Genomic DNA, 25,198 nt, shown 5'->3' on the forward strand with positions numbered 1-25,198 from the left:
CATCCCTATGTCCTAAGGAATTGTGCCCTAATGCTGTGAATTGACTGGTATGGAGTGGATTGCTTTATCTTTTTTTTTTTTAAATGAGGTTCCAGTGAGCAGGAATTTCTGAACTTGGGGTGCAAAGTGGCAGAAGCTGCCACTCCTGTCCATAGGCTGAGATAAAGACTGTGTCATTGTCCTTTCGCTGAGGTAGAATCGGCTTCTACCTCCCCAAAACCAGCATTCTTCAGTGCATAAAATGGAAGTATGTGGACTTTGTTCAGAGAGGAGTAAATTTCACTCAAAGAGGAAATCAGTATTCTAATTTATTCGTTATAATTTTCCTATCCATATTATTGCTTGGTTTTATTCTATTTCCGCATTTAGGAAAAGGGAATAAAAAGTGATGAGAGAATAGAATGTTTTTAGCTGAACGACTACATGTATAGAGCAGTATTCTCTCTATTATTAAAAGATAAAAAATGAAAAGCATTTATTTTTTACAGGTTCAACAGACTGCGTATGTTATGCAACAGTTGGTGTCACTGATCCAGTAACATCAGCACTACATATTATTGTGGGTAGGTTTTCAGCTTACAGGTCATTAACTTCTTTTCAAGACCTTAACATATCCAGAATGATCATCATTTCTGTTGTGTAAGAATATAGTTTGATTATAATAGATAAATAAAGTATGAGCTGTTTGCTAGTGAGGTGTGTGTGTGTGTATCTCACTAGCAAACAGCTCATACTTTATTTATCTATCTATCTGATGCTAAAGAGAGCTGCATTAAGATTGGATGAGCATTTCTGTTTTAACCGACTGTTTTCGGATGAGCAGAACTTTCTGAAACTTTAACTTTTGGTAATATTGTAAACAAGAAATAAATGATTATGTACTTTAAAATTATTGTAATGCAGAAGTATAAAGAGCAGTGTTAAGATTTTGCATGCAACCTTAATTTCAGCATTTCTCGGCTTTCGAAAGCTTAACTGTTGTAATCCTAAAACCTGATCTTGCAAAGATCTATGCAAATACTTAACTTCATGCACTGTGAGTAGTCCCACTGAAGTGAGCATAAAGTTAAGCACCTGTGGACACCTTTGCAGAATTGGGGCCCTCATGTGCTCTGGACATAGTGTTTGGCCTAGGATATTAAATGTAGGTGTATATTTGTATTTTTTTAAGTATTGCTTTTTTTTGCTTATGCTAAAATATAGAATTAGCTCAAATACATTACATTAAGCAACTTCAAAAATGGTAGGATTCAGCAAGATGCCGCTATTGTCTCTGCCCGCCCCCCCCAGTACACTGGCCAGTACATTAGTACACTGGCCTCCTTGTGTCTTCATTATTTTTCCTCATTTAACAATATATGGCATCATTAGCGTTGCAGAATGTTTCTCTTTTTCTCTGTTGCATATTTTATAAGGTTGTTCTCAATAAAAAAAATGTTTAATGTTAAAAATTAGTATCAGGTTTGAAACAAAGAAACTTTTAACTGAGATAAAGCCTGGAATTTCTGTTAACAGGTGATTCTCAGCCTCTGGATGTCTCCTCCATACATCACAACAATACATTTCTTAAATACTTTGTGTCACTGTTGGGCTATGGTTTTTATGGCGATATACTAAAAGACAGTGAAAAGAAGCGGTGGATGGGTACGATCAGATATGACTTTTCAGGTAACTTTTGTGTAATTACTATATCTTTATGTAGAAAATCTAAAGATAATGGAGCGCTGGATAACTTCTCTCTAAGTAAACTTCTGTGAAGCTTTTCAAAAATAGCAGCCAGACTGCATCAGATGGAAATTCCCTAAGGCACCACCAAGCACACTGGATCTCATTAATAGACTAGGAGTATTTGTGGCACCTTAGAGACTAACAAATTTATTTGAGCATAAGCTTTCGTGAGCTACAGCTCACTTCATCGGATGCATGCAGTGGAAAATACAGTGGGGAGACAAAGTAAAACTATTTCCCCATGTTTATTCCTCCCCCCCCACTGATCCTCACACGTTTTTGTCAACTGCTGGAAGTGGCCTACCTTGGTTATCACTACAAAAGTCTTTTTTTTTTCTCTCCTGCTGGTAATACCTGATCACTCTCCTTACAGTGTTTCATGTTCTCTGTGTATATAAAATCTCCCCACTGTATTTTCCACTTCATGCAACCGATGAAATTAGCTGTAGCTCATGAAAGCTTATGCTCAAATAAATTTGTTAGTCTCTAAGGTGCTACAAGTACCCCTTTTCTTTTTGCGGATACAGACTAACACGGCTGCTACTCTGAAACCTGTCATTAATAGTCTAGCCTGTTGTGAATCTTCATGCACACGTAGCGCATCATAACACAGAGGCAGCCTAAATAGCTCCAAAATGAAGGTTACACTGAGTTTCTGGTTTAACTCTGGGCTTCAGTCTCTTTATTTCTTAACATTTTATCTGTGATAAAAATAAGTGTTTCAAATAACCAAAATTGTGGACAACTTACTCTGATTATACCAAATTAATTTCCTGGAAAGTTATAAATTAATATTTTCAAGATTTTGGGAGCTGGAAGGAGTTTAAAAGGACTTGGTTTTTGAAATGTTACAACTGGTGTCTAATCTGTTTTTCAGACTATTGTGATTAACAAGTGGCTTTGTTTTAACTCTTGAAGTTGTATATAGATATAGTTCTTCAAGTGGTAGTCTCTGTTGTATTCCACTCTGGGTTACACATGTGTAACCCAATGTGCCTGGAGTCAGAGAAATTGAAATTAGTGTGCATTGGTCCGTGCAGGGGCATGTATAAGGGGGGACAAGCAGGGGCATAGCCCTCCCAGTAATCATCTTCACCACCGCTTCCAGCTTCTTCTCCAGCTCCCTTCCTCCTCCCCTCCACCCACCTCAGGATTCCCTAAACTCTATCGTGGCATGGGCATATTTGCCCACAGACAAATTTCAGGCAATGAACAACATCATAGTTTGCATCATGAACAACCCTTGTGTACCAGCCAAGACTTGTCTTATCTCTACTTGGCCATATGGTCTTGTGCACTTATGTGACCCCATTTGGAAGACTTCACCTTCATTGCCTTCAGACAGGGCTGCAGTTTGTGTACTCAGTGAGTCGCCATTCCATGAACCTCATGCTGACAGTCCTCTCCAAGGTACTGTCCTGCCTCCTGTGGTGGACAGACTCACATCACATACGCTTGGGAGTCCCCTTTCTTCCCTCTTCCCCAAACAAAACTATCATCACCGATGCATGCCTGCTAGGCTGGAAAGGCCATTTGGACAACCGCACAACACAAGGGACGTGGATATCTTGAGAATCCAGGATGCACATCAATATCCTGGAACTTCGAACAGTAAGGAAGGTATGTGAACTCTTTCTTCCACTCTTTCACTCTCATCCTGATCATTTCAGACAGCATCACCACTGTTTTCTACATCAACAAACAAGCGGGAGCGAAATCTACCGCTCTATGCACAGATGCAGTCAGTCTGTGGAACGGGTGCATCAGCAATCAGATCACTCTATCCATAGCCTATCTTCTGGGGACAGAGAATGTGATCACAGATTCACTCAGCGGACACTTTTCAATCGACCATGAGTGGGAACTTCACGAAGAAGTGCTATATGCATCTTCACGCAGTGGGGGACCCCAAACAGAGACCTATTCACTTCTCAGACAAACAGCAATATATTGCTCAAAGGTGCCCTCAGTTACTGCTCCTGGGGCAATTCTCTCCTTCTCTCCTGGTCAGACCAAATAAACTACACCTTCCGTCCACTGCTCCTTCTATTTCGGGTTATACATAATATCCAGTGAGACAAGGAGATGGTCACTCGGATTGCCCCCTTCTGGCCCAGATAATTCTGGTTCCCCAATCTCCTGCATATGTCATCCTGTCCACCGATTACCATCCTGAACTTCCCTCATCTTCTCACCCAGTACACCATCAGGATTAAGCATCCCAATCCACAATCTCTCCACCTCAGGGCCTGGTATTTGATGGGCATCAACCTTAGAATACATATGTTCCTCAGCAGCAGAGGACATTGACTTTAAAGGTAGGAAAGACTCCACTAGACAATGTTATTGGACTTAAATGGAAATGCTTTTCGTCTTGGGTACAACATAAAGGTGTTATACCAGAAACTGCTTAGTTTCCCTAATCCTGGACTACATTCGATCTTTAAAGACATTGGGTCTCTCCCTCAGCATCTTGTGAGTCCACCTGATGGTGATTAGCATGTCCCATCCTTCTGTGGAGGGTTACTCTTTTTTATGCTAACGCTTGATTTTGGAAAGGCCTCCTAAGAACCTTTTCCCCTCTCGAAATGATCACGCCTCAATGGGACCTGAATCTGGTACTCTCCGTATTATGAAACCCTCATCCTTTGAACTAATGGTGTCTTGCTCCATATCCCTTCTCTCCATGAAGGTCTCCATCCTATCTAATCACTTCAGGGAGAAGTATCGGTGAACTTGGAGCAATCATGGCAGACACACCTGTGATGGGTTCCCCTTGGGGTGCTGCCTGGAACTGGGGTACCATTGAGCCCCCTGACCCATCAGCCTGGGCTCCCACCCTGTAATGCTGTGATAAGCTTCAGACACACTCCCACTTTCACCAGCACACAGGTAGGGACACACCCAGCTGTAGTAACATGCAGACAGGCTTTCTGACCAGCCCCTGCATGGGAAAGCTATACAGCTTGGGCACTTACCAGCTTCTCAGGCGCATACCCTCTCTTGAGGGTAAACCCAAAATTGTACCGCGTTGCACTGCACAGAGAGCTGTACAGCGTAAGCTCTTAAAATTCGCCCTGTCCCTCAATCTGGAGAGGGATATGCAGCAGCTTTCTGCTCTGAGTTATATTTCCACACACTGATTTTAGACAAAACAAAAGCAAGTTTATTAACTAGAAAAGATAGATTTTAAGTTATTATAAGGGATAGCAAACAGATCAAAGCAGATTGCCTTGCAAATATACAAAAACACAATCTAAGTTTAATATACTAAAGAGATGGGATATGAGGAGTAAATTCTCACCCTAAATGTTGATTTAGGCAATTTGCAGAGATTCTAGAGGGCAAACTGCACTTGCTTTTAGCTTAAAACCCCAGGTATTCTTTTCACAGGCTAGAAATACCTCTAGCCTGGGTTCAGCCCTTCTTCCCAATTCAGTCCTTGTTTCTCAGGTGTTTTTAGGAGTTCTTGGGCGGGGAGTCAGTGATGAACCACGATGATGTCATTCCCCTGCCATAAATAGCTTTTGCATATGGTGGTAACCCTTTGTCTCCAGGCTTAGTTCCCACGCCTTTCATTTGAAAAACAATGGTATTTCAAGATGGAATCCAGTACTAGGTGACTTGGTCATATGTCCCTGTAGGGTCATAGCAGCCATAACTCAGAGACTGTTTGTAGCGTCCTCAGGAAGGCTTCCCAGTGGGAGATTAGCATTTTCTAAGTCCTATTGTTCTCTCTTTCCAGCCTGCCATCTAGACTGACTACATTCTGCCTAGTGGGCATTCCCCTGGTGTAAACTCATTTGTAATAGCTGCATAGACAATATTCCTAATTTCAGATACCAAAATGATACATGCATACAAATAGGATAATCATATTCAGTGAATCATAACCTTTTCAACGATATCTTACATGACCTATCTTGCATAAAATACATCATAGTTACGTCATAATGATATCCTAATAATATCTCTATGAAGAATATGGGGCATAGTGTCACAACGCCATTCACAGTATTCCACAAGGATACGGTCTCCTTATGCCGACACCTGAAATTTTTACCAAAAGTGGTCTCCCCGTTTCATATTAACCAGTCCATTCACTTAGCTGTTTTTCTTTCCATAACCACACACATCTGCAGAAGAATGTAGACTCCATTCCCTCGATGTCCAACAAGCTTTGGCCCTTTACCTGCAGAGAACAAAAACAATTAGGTTGTCCCCTAGACCAGTGGTCCCCAGCCTTTCTGTGGGAATAGCATATTCCTATTCCCAGAAGACTGTGGCAGGTGCTGGACACACCACCGCCGAAATGCTGCTGAGAAGCGGCAGCAGCAAGAAGCGTCACCGCCAAAATGCTGCTGAGAAACGGCAATGCTTCTCGGCAGCATTTTGGCGGGCGGCTTTAGGGTGGCCGCGCTCTGCGGCAGCATTTTGGCAGTGCATTGTCCTGTGGGGGCACACAACTGCCTTGGTGGGCGCCATTGTGCCCACGGGCACCGTGTTGGGGACCCCTGCCCTAGACTGTTTATTGTGGTAGAAGAGAATCAGGAGACAGGCCTTCTCCACCCAGAGAATCTCCCATGTGGAGTTCTGCCTACATGTTCGCAACACACTATGCCTTGGTGCAAGTTGCAGTGGCAGCTGCCTCCTTTGGAATGGCGGCCCTCCACACAACCCTTCTATCCTCATCCTCGCACCCTCCTCCCACTTGGAATGCTTGTCAGTCACCCACAGTGGAATACAATAGGAACCATCACTCAAAGAAGAAGAGAAGAGGAATTTATTTACCTGTAACTAGAAGTTCTCTGAGATGTGTGATACCTATCTGTATTCAACTTCCTGCCCTCCTTCCCTTCCACTTCAGATCTGTCAGATTCATGGTGGAGAAGGAACTGGATATGCAGTCAGTCCACCCCACTCTTTATCACCTCAGTCAGAGGCATGATGTGAGTCAGGGCCCATGCGCGCAACAACCAACACTACTTTCAAATTCTCTGATTGTGGGCCCATGGTGCACATGCGTAACCCATAGCAGAATACAGATAGGGACCACACATCTCAAAAAACCTCCAGTTACAAGTAGGTAACCTCCTCATCTATAACTAAAATTTCATTGATAAGCTAACTCAGTGAGTAAAGTGAACAAAGTTCCTAGTATTATTCATCACAACTGTTTCCATTCACACTATGGAAGCTGACAGATTAAGCAAAATTTGTTAAATGTCAACATCTGATAGTTTCCATGATAGTTATTGTCCAGGTTTTACTAATAGCACTGTTATTGTTAATGTGCTCTTTGTAAGAGTGATATCACATATCAACCTTAACATTCAGTAACCAATTTTAATGGGAGAGCTTGGGAATGTTTTTTGTCTGAGAACAAGTAATGTTAGTGCTACAAGGAGTAAGGGCAAGATGCAACATTTGAGGGTAGAAAAGGAACCAATGAACCCAAGTATTCCTCTTATAGAAAATATATTAGAGTTTCAAGGAGAAAAAAAAATGGAGCCAGGTATTGGATTAACTGTAGAGAATGAGGCTGTTGCGCTTGAAAGAGCAGTGGAACTACAGTGATGTGCAGGAAGCATCCATACCTCCAAAACATTATTTTCCTAAATTCTGTAAATCATATTGGCCAGAAAAAATAAGTTTTGGTTTGATTTTTTTTTAAGGTGGGTGAACTAGTGATCTTCAAATATTTCTATCCATGTATTTCTTACTCCTCCCCCTTTCTTAAGACTGTTTGCCAAAGTGCTTGTAAATCCAGGAATAGACTCATTCAATTTTGTATTTGACCTTCATATTGTGCTTCTCACTTCCACAGAGAGTTTTGGAAATTAATACTGAATTTTAATTTTGGTTGTACTCTCCATTCTTGAACCCTATAAATCCAGTTATTATGCTCCTGGGAAGTATTGTTTATGTCCCCTCTCCTTTAAAAAGAAAAACTAATGTTTTTGCCCCATCTAGGCCATTGAAATTCACGGGAGTTGTATAGCTAAGTGCCATACGCTTTAAAAATCTGGGCCACAATTTTTTTTATTCAAGTAATAATTAAGGAAAATGAAGGAGAGGTATTTTTCACCTTCCACCTATTCTAAAAGTTCCAGTATAGCAAAGAGATGTGGAATTGAGAAGAGCAACTGTTCTCTTGCAATTCCTGGTGGAGGAAATGGAACAACAAGGGGATGGATGAAATGCACGATTAAAACAACTAAAAGCTATGTAATTCTGCTGTTGTTTTTTTGTTTTGTTTTGTTTTTTTAAGGTTTCAAGACGTTTCTTTCTCATCATTACTATGAGGGAACAGTTTCCTTTCTACCAGCAAAACAGACACTGGGATCTCCAAGAGATAAAAAAAAATGCAGAACAGGGTAAGTTAATATATCTCTATTGGTAATTACACACAAACTGTTTAAAAAGGGATCAGAACTAAGATCCCTTTATTTTGATAAACTATTCACTTCCATTTTCTGCATGATCTAACAAAGAAAAGTAATACAGAACACTTATGTATTTATTTATTTTGGGAACAGATAAGGGCAATTTTGTTTTTTCCATATCCAGAAACATACTATGGAAGAGATGAATTTTGTAAAAAGAAGTGCAGTTCCTTGATTATCAAATGGACCACTTAATTTTCCTAAATCAGTAGACAAAGTTAACTCTTCAAAACAAAAAAGAAACACTAGAACTGGTTTGCATTACAAAAATGTGTCTATTGACCAGCTGATGTGTTTCATCCTCCATTACTAAAGGAAGCAAAATAAAGCAATAATGTAGTGCTCAGTTACCAAAGAGACACTCAAGTACACATGTCATGTAAACACGAGCAAAAGACCAATCCAAAAGCCTTCTAGCTTCTACAAACAAGGAAGTAATTACACTATGAGGCTTCAGATCCTGGAAAGGTGTAAGCATGTGAGTAGTCCCATTGAGGTAAAATCTTTTCAGTTATCACAATATGACTCTTGAGGTTAATGTGACTACATACATGGTTCAGTCGTTTCAGGTCTGGGGACTTGTTCTTTTCCCATTGAAGTAAATTGCAAAACTCAAACCCCACATTAACTGGAGGCAGGGCCCCCTAATACAGCCAAATATATTTTAATTAATCACTAGTTTCCTTTTTTCCAATTCTATTAATAATTTTGCTCTAAGGTAGAACTGTCTTTGTCAGTAGTCATTGAGGTGTAAGAATCTGTTCCTTGCTTTGAGATAATGGACCTGGGTCTTTGATTTCAGACAGTAGAGGCTCATGGCTTCAGATCCAGGCATCCTGGGTCCAGTCCCTGCTGCTGAAGACCTACACTGGGAGAGTCCCATCCCCACTCTACTAATGTCATGTCGGGACCTTATGAAATTCCATAATTTTGTACAGATATTTTTCTTTCTACTTACATTTTAAAGGTGTTTCACTTTTTTCTATTTAAAAATGTTGAACCTAAAAATAATTATGAAATTAAAAAACCTTGTAAAAGCTAAACAAGAGTTTCCAAACAAATATTTAAAAAAACAAGTCATCTGAATTGGGGATCAGACTTTCCTCAGCCCTTGGTACTGCTGTTAATGTGCCCCTCTCAACAGCCCTGGTCCTGCAGTCCAATCCAAGAGGACAGATCATCATTGAAATCAGTGATGGTCTACATGGGCACAAGAATCCATCTGCGTGGATCCAGTTGGAGGAATGGGACCATGGTGTGGATGTGGGGAAGAGAATCATACTGCACTTGTGCTCACAATCCTATTCTGTTATCTGTACTCTGTTGTAGACTCTTGGGTGTGCATTACAGGTCTCTTGGAATGGCAGCTCCGTTTGATTCTGATCACTAGCAGAAAATAAAAGTTTTAGTGTGACTTTTGCATAGTTTAGTACTAAAATAATCCATTACTGTGTATGTATCCCTTTTAGGGATTGGGTATTTCTTACACAGATTTCTTTAGTGTAAATCCAAGCACTGAACTCTGTTTGAAGCACGTGGAATCTTTATATGCTAAAGAACAATGAATGTAGGCTGTGGTAAAAATAACATTTTCCAAATGTAAAATAATTTAAGTAACTTATTTCAATAGTTGAGAAAAACATACTAAAATTAAACTGAACAATATTCTTGTTTTTCAGGTGTTACATTTGCAGGCAAAGTAAGCAACAACCAGAGGAGCAACAGAAGAATTATGGATTAGAACATAACGGTAACATATTGAAGTGATAAATGTGAAGAATGTGTAATGTTTCATTTCAAAAAAATTCTTGAACACCTAGATCAATTTCACTTTGTTTTAATTATTATAAACTAGGATTCAAGTTGAAAAGAAGAATTTAAAGAAAAACCATAAGAAACGATCACCCTCCAACAATCCTCCTAATAAATATACTAATTCCTTGAATAGTTTAGTGGATCAGGCTTCTCCTGCCTGAGAAGAAGAGTTTATTTTGTGGGCTCAACTAAATCCTAAATCATCTGAACTCTTAATCACAAAATAACAATTAATTGGCAAGCCCTGAGCTAGTGTGGAAGCTGAATTGCCTCCTAGATAGATTTCTCAGCAGATAGCAGTTAAGGTTTTGTACTTTGTCAGAGCTAAACTTCATCCTAAATAAACAGTTAAAAATTGTAAGTATCATGCTGTGAACATGGACTGTTAACAACTACTTAACATCTTTCTCAGTGACACCCTACCAGTTCTCTGTACAGATTACGTGGTGTTCCTCATCTGGTGCTCCAATCATGTCAACCCCCTCTACACACATACACAACTCCTTGAATTCCTGCATTGACTTTCAGTCTTCTTTCTCAGTACCTTCAGACTACTGCTCCTTCCCTTCAAGGCTCTGTGCAGCTCTGCTCCTGGCTGCATCACTTCTCCTGGAGCCTGTTATTCCCTCACTTGTGCTCTACCGTCTTGGCAAACCTCAAGCCTCTAGCAGAGCCAAATTCAGACTAATGTAAATGGGTGCATTCCATTTGACTGGAAACTAGCCCCGCCTCAATCTCCTCATGGAAATCCTTCTTCAGTGTTCTCGTCTTTTGGACAGACTTCCAGTGCAGACCTCTACTTCTGTTCTTCTTTGTTTCCTTAGAGCCTGATCCAAAGCCTGACTTCAGTGGATCAAGGCCTTAAACATAGTAGACCAGAGCATCCAGTATATTGCAGTCATTTTGTGCAACATCGCTGGTAGATTCTGGTCATAAAACTAGCATATTTAGCACCAAGAGTGTCAACTTATATGACAGGCCCACCTCCTGCTGCCAGTGTAAGAGTTGGGATGTTTTCAGGCTGCACTGATCCCCAACTGCTATTTCAACCCCTTAAGATAGTTAGCAGCTGTAGTAAATTAGAAGAACTCTCAGGTTGCTTTGACTTATGCCTAGGAACCAACCCTGCTCAGAGTACCTGAGCCAGTGCTTGTTGAAGGCAATAGGAGTCTTTTCTGGGCACTGGATCAGGCCCAGAATCCCCATGATCAGGAGCGAAGAAGCATTTTTAGCAGTTTTTCATTCAGTATCTCGTACCACTGCTCTTCCTATGGACATGCACCCCACATACAGCTGAAACCAAGGGCACAGGTTTTCTTGTTTCTCTTTATGGTTATGTAACTTATTGTAACATTGCCTAGTCCCTGGTAAGATGGAATTGCAAAAAATGTGTCATGATATTGAGGAAGTGTTTTATTTTCATCAGTTTTAGGAGCTTATCATACTTTATTAAAGTTCAGTGGTTGTTTCAAATTTCTGTTTTTCCTTATAAATCTACATTAACTCAGCATCTTTATGTGCAGAAAGAAGTGGGAAGATGATGGTAATGTGTCATGTCACACTAGAAGAAAATTATCTGATGTGTTGATCAAAGACTCAACCCTGCAAGGGTTTAGAAGACAGTTGTGAAAGAGCAGTTCAGGGTCATCATGAAGGCTGCTAAGCATGGTGCTATGTTAGTTATGATCCAATAAACACTGGCTCAAGAGAGTGGGACCTGCTAGCTAGTGAGCCAGGAATACTGTGGCCAGCACGTGTCATGAGGCATTAAGCTTCTGGTTGTGCAGATTACTATTTTCTTAGAACACAGATACTGTCAGCAGCTGGTCCTCATGGCTGTCCCAGCTCTTCTCTAAGCGAAACTAATAAGCAAAGTAGAATCATCTGCTAGTCTTGGTTTGCAGTAAAAATAACTAAAAAGATTTACAAAAAGAAAAGGAGTACTTGTGGCACCTTAGAGACTAACCAATTTATTAGAGCATAAGCTTTCGTGGCCACTGCGCACATGCTTTGTATTCACTGGATTGCTCTCCCTACCCTCCGTCATGCTCGCTTCCTCCCTGCTCAGTTCAGCACAGGTTTAGAAATTTGCTCATACTGCTGAGCACTGAATGCATTTCTCAGTTCTATGTAGAAGTATCTGTGCAGGTGCTGAGCAAATATTGAGTACTAGCACTTCTTTGTGTCTGCACAAGTAATTTCAGCAGCTTCCAGCAACCTGTGGAAGGCCCAAATGAATATTGCAATCAAATACTCTGAAACATCTCCATGTTTAACACTCAGTCATCCTGTAGCTATGTCTCCCTTAGTTCAGTTGCCAACGAATCTGGTGAGTGGAAGATTCAAAAAGTGGAAAATTCAAGTGAAGTTAGAAAAATTCATTTGCTTTCAAGAAATATCTCCCTCAGGCTCTCGCTGTCTCTCTGTTGCTGTTTAGATTGGAGGAAGATCAGTTCAGAATTAATCCAACACACGCAACAGATACTGCTTTTGCTTACAAGCTATTCACGCTGCATGATCAGGCTAATTCTTCTCTAAAACAAGCGTGGCACCATTTGATCAAATTGTTCAAAGAATATCAGAATTATAGTACAAATGAAGGTCCTAAAATACTACATTTGAGGCACAGAAAACCAACTCAGAAAGAAAACCATTAGCTATTGATTTACCAAAATGGGTAGAGGGGAAGAATATTGTATTGCAGAATCCCTACAAGTAGATATGTCGCATGGCTTCCATCTCCCCCCTTTTCATTGATACAGAATATTACTGAGCTTGATCATCCAAGTTTATCTTCTTTGTTGGTTCCTTAATATTTCCTTTAATATACTGTACCCTAATCATCTGTAGTGCTGCTTTTCTGTCTAGGTAGGCTCTTAAAACAGTGCTCATTACCGTAGTCTCCAAGCATCTTTTGACTGGGTAGATGGTTGTATAGAGGAGTCTCTCTTAAATATTTGAATCGACTTATATTTGGAAGGGATGTTTAAAAATGCTTTTATGGCCTTTTTAATTAATTGAGGGGATAAGGCAGAAAAGATGTAATCTTAAAACTAAAACATGCAATTTAACTTATTTTTCTCATGTCTGACTCTTTTTCCTTACATTTTTTTTAAATGCCATTTTTATGCAGCGTTTCCAGCGTAACAGTCCACTGTGTCGGGGGAAAAAAATACTGCTACCTGGTAGTGAAATTGATGCATCCAGACATTTAAACTGAGTCTGGTTATAATCTGTTAATACCCAGAGCTTGGTCTGGATGAAAACAAGCTTCTCTACTATTTTTGTCTTTCAGTTACCTGGGCAGGTTTATTATACCACACAGGGACCAATTCTGCCCTCAGTTAATCCCATGTAACTGCCGATGCCAGAAAAACGTTCAGATTTCCTTCTTTCCCTCCTCAAAACTTCAGCCGTCACTGACCCCTGAATCATTTATCCTCCCTCCCACATTTTTTAAATTGATTTGAATACATTTTGTGGCATGGGAAAAATCAAAACAGAAGGGAACAAGCAAACCACCACATGCACACATCCTTAATTTTCCTGGATCAGCATCTTAATAAATAAATATATTAATAAATTGAAATTAAAACTGAAAAAAATTGCTGTCTCTCCCCTTGCTCCCTTTTTTCAGTTGGCACCACTTCTTTTTGGTTTTTTTTTTTTTTGCTTTGATGTGGGTTAATCCCATGACCATGAATGTGGAGTATATGGAATCTGAATTTGACGTTCATGTGGTAGAAGTGTCAAACATTTATGATATAAGGGAGAAGAGCGTGTACCATTCTGGTGCTACAGACTCATAAAAGAATGCTTAGTAGGAAGAAGTATTAAATATTACAATATCAACTTTGTGTATGAATTCATGGTAAAATATACAAAATACATTGTATTACTTACGTTAGATACATATCCCTAATGCATTAAAATTTGTATTAAATAGCTGAAACTTGCTAAGCATGGTTGTATCTCACTCCTCCTGTAAGTATATTGGTAATAGTCTTAACGACATGCTTGACTTTGTGTTTCAGAAGATGAAGGAGGAGAAGATTGGAAGGTTATTAAAGGAAAGTTTCTGGCCATCAATGCAGTCAATATGAGCTGTGCCTGTCCACGGAGTCCTAAAGGCCTTTCACCAGCAGCTCACTTGGCAGATGGCTCTATTGACCTCATTCTAGTTCGCAAATGCTCCAGATTCAATTTTCTGAGGTATCTCGTCAGACATACAAACCAAGATGATCAGGTATGTATTCTCTCTTTCTAACACCATGTACTGTTCAGGGTGTGAAGGGGATCTAAATGCTGGTAAAACTATCTGGCACAAAAATCATTAGTGGTGGAACTGATAAACAAGAGCATTTATGCATTTTAGATGAAATATTTTGTCCACGTGACCATCGAAGATCTTGTGACATTTTACATAAGAGAAAGGACTTCACCCAGGGTGTCCTAAGCCAAATTCCAATTTTGGTAATTACATTAGGCCTTTGTAAAATTTCCCTTGTAATTTCTGTTGAATACAGTTAGTACTTGAAATCCTTTCATCCCCAAATGCTTGTAGGCACATACCTGTTTGTTTGTTTGTTTCACCAAACACTGAAATGCAGGAACTTCTGCCCCACAGCAGTATCACACAACTGTTCAGAACCTGAAATGAAGAGGAAGAATTTACTCATTGGAAACTGCATAATGTATGTAAATTGTCAGAATGTAGTTAGCAAAACTGTAATTTGCGCATGACACAGGCTTCTGAAAGATCTTCAATGACCAGACATGATTAGAATATGAGCTTTTCCTGTCCTACATCAAAATTTCTCTCGCATTATGCTGTTACATTTTTACAGGATTAATTCCAAGGGAAGTGTGCCTGTCTTGTTTAGAATGTACTATCAGGTGAAATCTTAGCTCGGGTGCTGAGATCATATCTATGGCTGCCAGCATGCCGACTTACCTGGAATGATTGCCAGACAAATGACTTTAATGCCATGTGTGGATGATTGACTAAACAGTTGATTAATGGTGCACCTCATTGTAAAATGCTTATTTAGGCCCACCTTTTTATTTCTATTCCCACTCCTCTCCCCAACGTAAGTGGCTAAAACTTCTTGCCCTGTACTCCCTCATACCATTCTCCCTCTCTTCCTTTCCCACCTCCATTTGTCCACACCCAGATCTTGCTTGTTCTTTATTTTTCTTTTCTATTCTCAATCATTTTTGCTTGTTCCTGCCTCCCTGTCCCCTTGCTCCTTGTCCCCGGTTGCTCCCCCTATCTATTCCATCATTTATCACAAGGCTATGTGCTGCTCAGGGTGGGTGGGTGGGCATCCATTGGTGGCTCTCTGGCCATGAATACAAGCTGCTCACTGTACTTGTGGGCTGCTGCTGTGGCTTGCTATATTAAGGAACGCAGCATGAGCAGGGAGAGAAAATAGGCTTTGAGAAGCTTCCCACAGCTTTCCCCACAGGAACATGTTTGCAGTGGGAAGTCAGAATGGATCCAGGGTCATGCAGCTATCCCTTCCCACCCCCACCACCTGCTCTGTTCTTTCCTCTGCCTACCTAGAGTGATATGCTCCATATCACTGTCTGCTCATCTTCTCTGTCCTGGGCAGTCCCTGGATTAGTCTAGCATTCCTCTGTTGAGAAACTCTGATTTAGGTGCTTAGATGATACCAAAACCTAGATACATTGAGATGTCTCTGCATTAATATAGACTAGTTAACAGGTATGAGTTGATATTTGCTAGCATGCATTTTATTGGGTGTCCCTTTGCTCACTTTTATTGTTTCCCCCGTGTGTTGCAGTTGCTAAACTGAGTACCTTACATTAGCCTGACTTTTAAACATTTCAGACCAGATCCTGTAAGTTGCCTCCTGGGAGTGGAGGACACTCAGCAGCTTGATTGGTCCCTTAATGTTTTATACAAAGCTTATTTTAAACAACTTTGTGAAATAAGTGGTTGTATACCATCACATAGTAATCCTCTAATCCTCTGATAATTAAGACAATCTCTTAATTACCAAATTTGTTTTCAATTAGGTTAGCTAGTTAAGAAGATTTTACTTCACTGGAAAATAAATATTACTGTTCCTCCCACACCCTTGACATTCTCAGCTCCCTCACAGTGCCTCTACTGCCATGGACTTCTCTAGATATGGCAATCACTGGACCCCGCCCTCAGGGGAAGGTTACACAGCACAGAGGGAGGGGGTTGCAGAAAAGTCAGTGCAGTTGTATAGGGAAGTTGGAAGTTGAGAATCATAGGCTGGTATGGCAGTGGGCCTCAATCTTTTTCATATTGCAACCCTATGACACAACATAAAATAATTTTGGGACCCCCCTCCTATGGATAGTTTCAGGATCCTACCCCATTTAGCCATAAAGAAGGGCAGGGTTTTGGAAAAAAGGCCCTTGAGGACCCATCTCCTGGTGATGAAAGCAAAGGCCTGAAAGCCAGGAGGACCATGTGTTTTATGTGAAAAGAACTATTGACTTGTTGTGTAACATTAGGAAAATATCACTTGTACTTCATGCCACAATCAGCCCTCTGGAAAATTGGAGAGCCCAGTGAAAATTAAATGCCGCTTTCTGTGTTGAGCTTTACTGATTAATTTAAATAAAATACTTAGTAGAATGCCTGTTTTAATTTCTCTTTGTAGTTTGACTTCACATTTGTAGAGGTGTATCGGGTAAAGAAGTTTCAATTTACATCAAAGCATTTAGAAGACAGTGTCATTGATGTCAAGGATGTAGGAAAGAAACGCTTTGGTCAGTTCTGCAGAGACCATCCAGCTTGTTGCTGCAATCTTAGTAACAGCATCTGGAACTGTGATGGAGAAACTTTGGATAGCTCCACAATTGAAGTTAGGTGAGTAACTGTCAAGGTGTATATTATTTGTAGCAAGGTGATCCTTTTAAGATATCTGCTTTTAAGTCAGTCCGTTTTAAGAAGTTAATAGGTAGTAGATAACATTATATTCCTAAAGAATTCCGTGATGCTTTTTAGAATCTTTGTGAAGAGTTCCTTTGAATGCTAGCCTTTGCTTTTTACCATATACTTTCCAGGAAAATATTAAATGCATCCTTTCTCTTTCACTAGAATACACTAAAATGTATCTGACAGCAGTTTCAAATCACATCCTGACAGGAATTTCGATGATTGGTTGGCTTCATCAGGGATCATTTGCTTTTCTTCATGTGCCTTCTTGTTTGCCAAGTAAAACTAACTGTAAATATCCTGTATAGCAAAGGTTGGAAAGGAAGATGGTTCACTCCCCTTCTTCCTGCTTCATCTAAAAGCTTATATAGCTATTAGTTGCTTCCACAATTCCCAGGATTCCACAGTGAAGATACAGAGTGCTCGTTTTGGCTAGTGAGGAACTAGTTCCATGCAACATCACAAGTTTGCCAAACTTCCGGTTAGGTTATATAAGGGTTGAGAATATCCTCAAAATATTGGTGTTTTATAGTTTTCATTATTTTATGCCACATTTTCAGGCATAGAAATTATCTTAAAATACCCTTCAGTTATTCTTCATTTTGAGGGTTATCATTCATATACATCTCAAAGTTACCAACATTCCACACAAATTCATTATCCCTTAACTTTTATTGTTAAAAATTACTTGCATCAGAAATAAAGGATCATAAAACTAAGATGATAGAAACTACATTCTCTAAAGGAGTGAACCCCATATCATTTTACTTAACCTCCATGAAGACACTTTGTACCCTGATTTTGGGTCTTTGTGACTTTCAGGCCTTGGCAAGTACAGAAGTATGTTTACAACTAGGTAAATGTTCAAGTCAGATGGGAGAGGGACTGTGGAAGGCTGGAGTTTGTTTTTTTAATTGGTAAAAGGAACCAGAAATACACTACAGAAGTCTGTCCATAGAACAGAGTTCCATTAAACAGTAATCAAATGATTAGATAATCACCATGTCTCTTCTGGCCTTGGAATCTATGAATCAAATATTATTTCATAGAGACTTGAATAAGCAGATGTGATCAATCAGATGTAGTGTGCTCATGCAAAACTCCCATTGAACGCTCTCTGTGAGGAGTGGTGGTCACAGGGCTGGTGAACTTGTGAATATGCACTCCACCGTCCAACATCCTCTGCAGAAGGGGAGTGTCCCAGCAGGAGGGGGCCATAGCTTTGTGCTGCGGAATAAAATGTTTAGCCCAGCTACGTGGAATGCACAGTGATTCCAAATTAGGCCCATAGCAAATGTGATTACTTCTTAGTAAAAGAAAAATTAAAAAAATCTTCAGTACATAATTTTTTTATTTTGCAGAGTTCACTGTCAGTTAATGAAACTTTTTGCAAGAGGAATAGAGGAGAACTCTAATGATGAAGCTATCTACAACCAGAGTACAGCTGAGCAATTACTATAGATATCCTTCCAGGCTGTTTAAAAAAAAGTTAAAGAAAATTACTTGAGTAAATATGAATTTCATTCAAGTTAACAAATATTTTAAAATTGGAAAGCATTTTGACGGTTAAAATATAATTTTATAAATATTTTATTTCCTCTGTATACATTTTAAAGGATTTTAAACCTTCTCTGAGTCATCAGGAGATATTTCAGAGAAACAACCAAAATTATGTGTGTGGCAGGAGGAGGATTAATTGGCTTACATTTTCATAATGACTGATGTTCATTCCATTTTTAAATAACTAATTGACTAGCTGTGTTGCAGTAATAATTATAGATGTGTTAAAGTAGTGTGAGTACTTTCCTTTGAAATTACACCATTGGAGTAGATCAAAATGAGATATTTGCAATGTCAGTTTGAAACGATCTGCTTTGCTAGAATTATTCTATAGCTGCCTGTGATTAAATACTGGAAAGTAGTGATATATCTTCATTTACTTCATCTTCATCTCTATTTTTGGTTAATCTTTCATTACTTGATTCTGACTGTATCTTGCAACTTATCAATGCAATTCAAATATACATTCCTGGCTTTAAGTAATAATTTTAAGAGTTTAGAAATATTTTAGTAAATAAAAGGCACATCTGTCTATAAAGCATACCTGATCTTGTGTTTATAAACACTTATAAAGTGTTTGTGGAACTCTGTGGGATTATAAAAGGCTTTCGTGAACTGTTTGGATGATACCAATTACCACAAGCTGAAGTATCTCTCAAGCAGCTCATAGGGGCATTTTATAATACCAGAAAGGCATAGGCAAGAGAAAAATTATAAATACATTATAAAGCACCAGCAAATTCTACATTTTCTAAGTATTTTAAGTTAATACACAAAAAGGTTCCCTCCTTGACAATGGCACAGTCCTTTGGAGAGTCCATTATACAAGGTGAACATGGGGCCACAAGTTCATCTTAAATGTGATTTAATTGACTGAAAGATTTTAGGTACTTTTAATTAGTGAAATGTGGAAAATAATAAAATAAAACTTAATTTGCTGTGTTTTGTATGGGGAAAAACTGACCTTTGATAAATCACAAATTCACTGTGTCAATAGCTTGCTATTTTAGCAGGGAAAATTGATGATCCTGTACAGATATGGAGTGATTATTTACATGTGTATATTAATTGGCGTATTAATACTTTTATGCTGAAATCTGAAGTCAATATAGATTTTGGCCTGAATTCTCTTTTATCCAGTCTCACACCTACATAATGAAGATCAGAGTTTAGCACCCTCTCTCTATGTTGCCTTTTGATGAGCATATGCTTTGCTATAAAAGGTTTTGTTTGTGTTTGTTTTGTGTCTGAACGACTAACAGTACCATATTTAAATAACTTATTGAAACTTCTGTTGTTTAGCTGCAGTAGTTTTGTTTTTCCCACCTGTTTGTATTGTTTAAACTCTGATAATTTTTCATTGTACTGCTGAAGCACTTGAAGTACAGTTATCATAGATGGCTGGGTTTTTTTGCAATAGAGGCAATTACGTTTAAGTGTAATTACTAAATGGTGTGCTGTATCATTGCTATAATGATATTCGTACTGCAGTGTTCTGATCAAACATATGCAAATAATTTTCCTTTAAAATACTTTTCTAAAATCCATCTCAATATGAAAATTACAGATGGGAAAACTAAAAGATTAACTTTTAAAATCTTGCTGGCTTCAAGATTAGAAAAGTACATTTTGTTCTGACACATTGAGGTGAACTCTTCTGAAAAATAAAGTTATGTTGTACACAATATGGCTGATTTTCTTTTGTCATAAGTTTCTGCTCCAGCAATTCTGTTCTTTTTCCACAGATTTGAGTCTGAGCTATTTTATCAATGCTAATTCCCCTACTTTTTAGCTGCTCTGATCTGCACAGCAGATCTTCAAAATTCAGAACAAGTTGTGTTAAGTGAACTATAAAATACTTAGTTCTGACCTGTAGCTGACCTGTTCACCTACCCACATTCTTTCATCCTCCAAAATGTGCTCATCACCAGATCTCTGTCCTGTCGGTTTGTGATAGCAAGAGCTAGCTGGCACCAACATAAGCAGATTTAGCCAAACACAGAATTAATTAACAGGCTTCCATCTGGGAGATCTACATTCAAAATAGTGAGTAGAACTATGTTACTATACAGCCAGTTTGATGCAGAGCAACAAATACAGAAGAATATGCATCATCCTTTATGCATGTGAGCAAGCCAGTTGAGATACAGTTGTTTGCAGAAGTAAAGGAAAAAGGAACTGGCAAATTAGTCAGTGGATTTTATTTTTATGGGTGGTGACTCTGAAGGTCACAGCATATTTTGCAGTCTTGTGATATTGCTGAAAAAGTAATTTGATCATGGCTCATTCCGTACAATCCTGACATCTGTCCTTCGCCATAGCCATCAAGATCTCTAAGTCATAGTTTGGGAGCTGAACTATGTTTGTATAGGAAATAAAAAGGATGTTCTACATTTAAACTAAGTAATTGTACTGATGATTCACCCTGGATTAATCATCCGGAAGAAACATGGTTGAATTTTAGCTAATACAGTTCTCAGATCATTTGTTGGTCAGTGATGCATCTCATGAAAAACTGACTACAGGACTTATTTGGTGCCGAGTAACAATATTGATTCACATTGGAGAAAGAAATGAGTATAACAAATTCATAAAGTTTGAGTTTACAGGATGCCTAGATTACAAATGACGATATGAATTTGTCCAATAAAAGATGTTAACGCACTCGCCTAGTCTCTCTAATATGAAAGTAATACATGTGAATAACAGTAACTCTTTCCAAAACCCAAATATAAGGAAAATGTGCACAATCTGGTATAAATTCCATTACTAAGACAATGTACAGATATCTACCAATTCTTTGAGTTTGCACACACTGTTGCCATAACACCAATAGCAACTTCTAGCAATTATCTTTCCAGAACTTAGTCTGCGACTGAAAATAATTAGATGTCTGTTTAAATAACTGATTTATAAGATACAGACTGTAAAATAGCAAACAAAGCTTTAGATACAGTGCAATTCAGTATTTGGGTGCACTAACTGTATTGTACTCTAATTTATAAAACCAAAGTGAACCACAAAACTAGTGAACACACAAAATATCTTCTAGACATCTGCCTTAAGCAAAAACATGGATTTTTAAAATGTCAATGTAATAAGTAACTCTATCTCTGTTTAATACTAGGAAATGAAACATGTTTTCAGTATATCCCATATGGAAACACATTAAGCCTAGAATGAGAATAGGTGTCTCAGAATTCTTTTTGAGAGAGACACCATCTGTTCTCTTGGTATTTCCTTATTTCTCTCTACTATCTGCTGTATTTCCAAGGTGCCTATCGCTGCAATATCTACATGGTATTTATCTGTGTAGTTTATATAAACAAAGGTCAACCTGCTCAAACAAAAAGAAAAAAGTGCTAGAGCAGAATCAGTAGTAAGTGAAAACAGCTTGAAGCTAAGCAGTATTATGCCACCAAAGAAGTGATCCATAACTCGATTCACAATTTACCTGGCTGTTGCAGAAATGGCAGTGCACATTTGCATAGGGTCTTCAAATAGATCATACACTGTGCCATATTTTCAAAACTTGGGGTCAGAACCTCGGGTGTGAGATGCAATCACTTTCCCTACCCAATGCCCTATGCACAGTAGTAGTGGGATCAGGGGCCTATAAAGAGCTTTTAACCCCCACCGTCGGCCAAGATGTGCTCCTTGCTCAAGGTCTCCATATGTACGTGTGTGCAAAGCTGCGTGCCAACAAATGGAAGTGGAGTTGGGGCCTCTTCGATAACTTGGCTGTAACTGTTCTGTTAGTTTACTTTTCCCCAGGCAAAGATTTTTCGGTCTCAATGGATGAAACTGATCCTCTGGCTGAGGGTTATCACAAGATGGTGTGCACTATGACAACTCCAGCATGAGACTGTATAAGGGGGACCCATAGGCAGAGTGGCTGGGCTATAGTCCTGCACTTCCCCAGTGCATTGAAAAGGGAATTCGTTGCCAGTTCTGCATAGGCCCATGCACAAGAGGGGTTGGGCTGGGCTGAGGGGATAAAGAATCTGCAACTGTGCAGATCCTGTGGTCCAAACTCCCTTCACAGAGTAGTTGTTCCAACCTGTAGCAGTCAAAGAGTGGTTGAGTTGCAGCCCTGCCATTTGCCCATGAGTTTGGGGGCAACTCCCTTACACCCTGCCCCTGTTCAATTTGCTGCAGACAGCCTGATGCTCAAAGATTAACCAGTCACTGGGCCTTTGTGCAATCACTGGTGAATGGCACCTGCTCCAGGTAAACACCAGTAACTTCTCTAGGACTAGATTGTGCTAGCCTGTGCATAGGCACTCTAGGAGGGATTGGGAGCTGGTAAGGAGGCAAGGAAGCTCCCCCATCCCCCACTCTGTAGCTGCACAGGGATCAGGCACCACAGCAGTCCTTGCACTTCAAGTACAAGGTCTGTGTGATGCTAGTCCGGCTGGGGCTCACTTCTCCAAAGGGCCTACGTGAGGCTGGTGAGAATGCAGAGCCATGGTTCCAGGCCCCTTCCTTACTGGATCTAGCTGGGTGCCGAGGGAGGGGATGCTGCATCCTTCAAAAAGGCTGGACTCTCCGTGGAGCTCTAGGCCTTCCTCAGACAGGATGCCTGCCAGAGCTCCCAACAGGTGGTCAACACTTCCATATCCCCTCAGTGCCAGGAAGTGCTGTAAGGAGCAACAGAGTGGTTGAACATTTAATCTAGCCTAACATCATAATTGAGGCAAAGAGTCCTGTGGCACTACAGATCCAGACTAACATGGCTACCCCTCTGACAACATATTGCTGAAACACCAGAGCTGGTCTAGACCAGATGGTGGTGACTATCTGCCTTCCACCCTCCACTAGGGGCCCCTCCATATTTAGTCTCCGAGTAGGTCTATGCTGTAAAGAAGAAGTGTGTTCTTAACTTGGGTTAGCTAACCCATGTCAAGTAACCTGGGTTAAATAGCAGTAAAGACATGGCAACTTGGCTTTTATCTTGGATTAGCAGGTTGAGTTCAAGCCCAGGGTGTAGAAATGTGAACTCACTGGTGGGGTGCCCCCTCGTGGTTGGGCATGGCATAGCAGGCCCTGCCCCTTTCTGGCACTCTCTATCCACAGCCGCTTCTGCCCTGTGGTGGTCTCCCGTCCTGAAATTTAGCCCTCTGGCCCAATAACTTGAAAGTCTCTCCTCTTCCAGAGCAACAGAAAACCCAACACAACATATAAACAGTCCAATGTCCTTATAACAAATCTTTAGCCCTGACACTGGGCCCTGCAGTCCTTACACCCTTCTCTCAGGCCAGGACTCAAGGGTGCTCCCCTGGAATCTCCCAACAAAATCCCAAACTGAAAGTATCAATGTAAACCCCCTGCTTCCCTTCTCAGGTTTGACCTTTCATTCCTTTCTGTTCCTTGGCTGAATGTCTCCCAGGGTCCTGCTGTGTTAATTTAGAGGAACATATGGGACCAAAGAGTTAAGGGTGTCAACGTGAACCTGAAATTGTTTAGTACTAAAGAGTTTTTAAACAAGGTTTGGGGTTTGGTGTACAGAGACCTCAATCTACATAGTACTGTGCCAAATACACCATTAACTTTTTATCAAAGATATAGAAAAGAAGGAAAAGCAGTTAAAGCAATTACAATGTAAAGTATTAAAGCTTTCATTTTAACAATGTCCCTTGTTCCATTGCCCAGTAGCCAGAGAGCATTTTTAGAAATAAACCCCCCTGGTTGGGTGTCACTTAGTTGGAATTAAAGATGGTACTAACTGGCCTTTGGTGAAAAGAGAAGTTAGTTGGGATGGGATGGAGCTGTTGTTGGTGACGCTGTTAAGGTCCAGTCCCGTTTCCTAGAAAACAAAACAAGCCAAAAGTACACAAAAGTGGAAAGGAAAAGAACATTAAAAATAGAACGATCCCCAGCTCCTGTCTCTGGTGTTGACTCTCACTTGCAGCCTCTCTGCTGGAAAAACTACAGGCATGGTACACAGACTTATCAGCCACTTCAAGATCTGGCCAATTTGTACCGGTGTTGGGGCTGTTTAGGGCATTGCATTTAGCATTCTGTTCGCAGGCTGACCGCAGTGTTGCAAAATGTACAGTCTTTGCCAGCTAAGACAGACTCTTATTAGAGAGAAGGGAAAAGAAGAGGGATAGGAAAAAGAAGAAATAGGGTATTTGTGGGACAAAACGTTATATCCCCGGTCAGGATTTAGTTGTAGCTGGTGGAGGTGTCATCTGGCTCCCTCAGTCTGGTTGTGACATCTCCAGGATTAGGATGAAGAAGGTCCAAGGTCGCAAGAGACAGTGCAGGTAGCAGCTGTGATGGGAACGCTTGCTCCTTCACCTTCACTCTCTTTCACACAGCTCCATTTGTTCATATTTCACTCACACACACGGCACACACTTTTTTTGAGAACCCCAGAAGGGAGATATGGGTGGAATAGCCCACTCCTTCATTATTGTGTTCACTAATTTGACAATAGGGAAGCCACGTAATTTGCCACAAAGCTCATTTGAGATAAGTCTTTAAAGTCTCTTTATGCAGCTGCAAAGGAGAAAAGGCCAAACAGATAAATCTCCAAGCAGATAACTAGACTGAACATGCGCTTGGATGTGTTCTGCTATCTGTGGGAAACTGGGTATTTTGCTTTAACCTGCTCTTCCTCTGAACGAGCACGTGCCACCCCCTTGGCTTTTGATATTCCCTAAAGCACTTTGGCAGCTAAGGCTGCCTAACATTAGGACTGGCT

The 25,198-nt window shown here is 40.0% G+C and overlaps 1 protein-coding gene and 1 long non-coding RNA gene across 5 annotated transcripts in view; one reads left to right on the plus strand and one right to left on the minus strand.

The window, feature by feature from the left end:
- CERK (ceramide kinase) overlaps window positions 1-20,174 on the plus strand; it is a 74,813-nt gene extending 54,639 nt beyond the window's left edge. For 3 of the 4 annotated variants that reach the window (XM_084640365.1, XM_084640364.1, XM_084640362.1), the window contains 7 exons: window positions 489-563; window positions 1,516-1,668; window positions 8,000-8,105; window positions 9,854-9,924; window positions 14,024-14,235; window positions 16,652-16,860; window positions 18,291-20,174. In XM_084640365.1, the coding sequence (XP_084496491.1) occupies window positions 489-563; window positions 1,516-1,668; window positions 8,000-8,105; window positions 9,854-9,924; window positions 14,024-14,235; window positions 16,652-16,860; window positions 18,291-18,390 (926 nt within the window). In that variant the 3' untranslated portion in view covers window positions 18,391-20,174. The remainder of the gene's footprint in view (window positions 1-488; window positions 564-1,515; window positions 1,669-7,999; window positions 8,106-9,853; window positions 9,925-14,023; window positions 14,236-16,651; window positions 16,861-18,290) is intronic. The other variant, XM_084640363.1, reaches the window with a different exon arrangement.
- The window catches only part of LOC311526927, a 94,672-nt gene continuing 74,430 nt past the window's right edge, over window positions 4,957-25,198 (minus strand). The window contains exons 3-4 of the long non-coding RNA XR_014713194.1: window positions 14,562-14,640; window positions 4,957-5,920 (exon numbers count right to left, since the gene is read on the minus strand). This is a non-coding gene — a long non-coding RNA (uncharacterized lncRNA). The remainder of the gene's footprint in view (window positions 5,921-14,561; window positions 14,641-25,198) is intronic.

The sequence above is a fragment of the Lepidochelys olivacea genome, assembly GCF_965140295.1.
Source record: "Lepidochelys olivacea isolate rLepOli2 genome assembly, chromosome: 1".
In the NCBI taxonomy this organism is placed as follows: domain Eukaryota; kingdom Metazoa; phylum Chordata; order Testudines; family Cheloniidae; genus Lepidochelys; species Lepidochelys olivacea.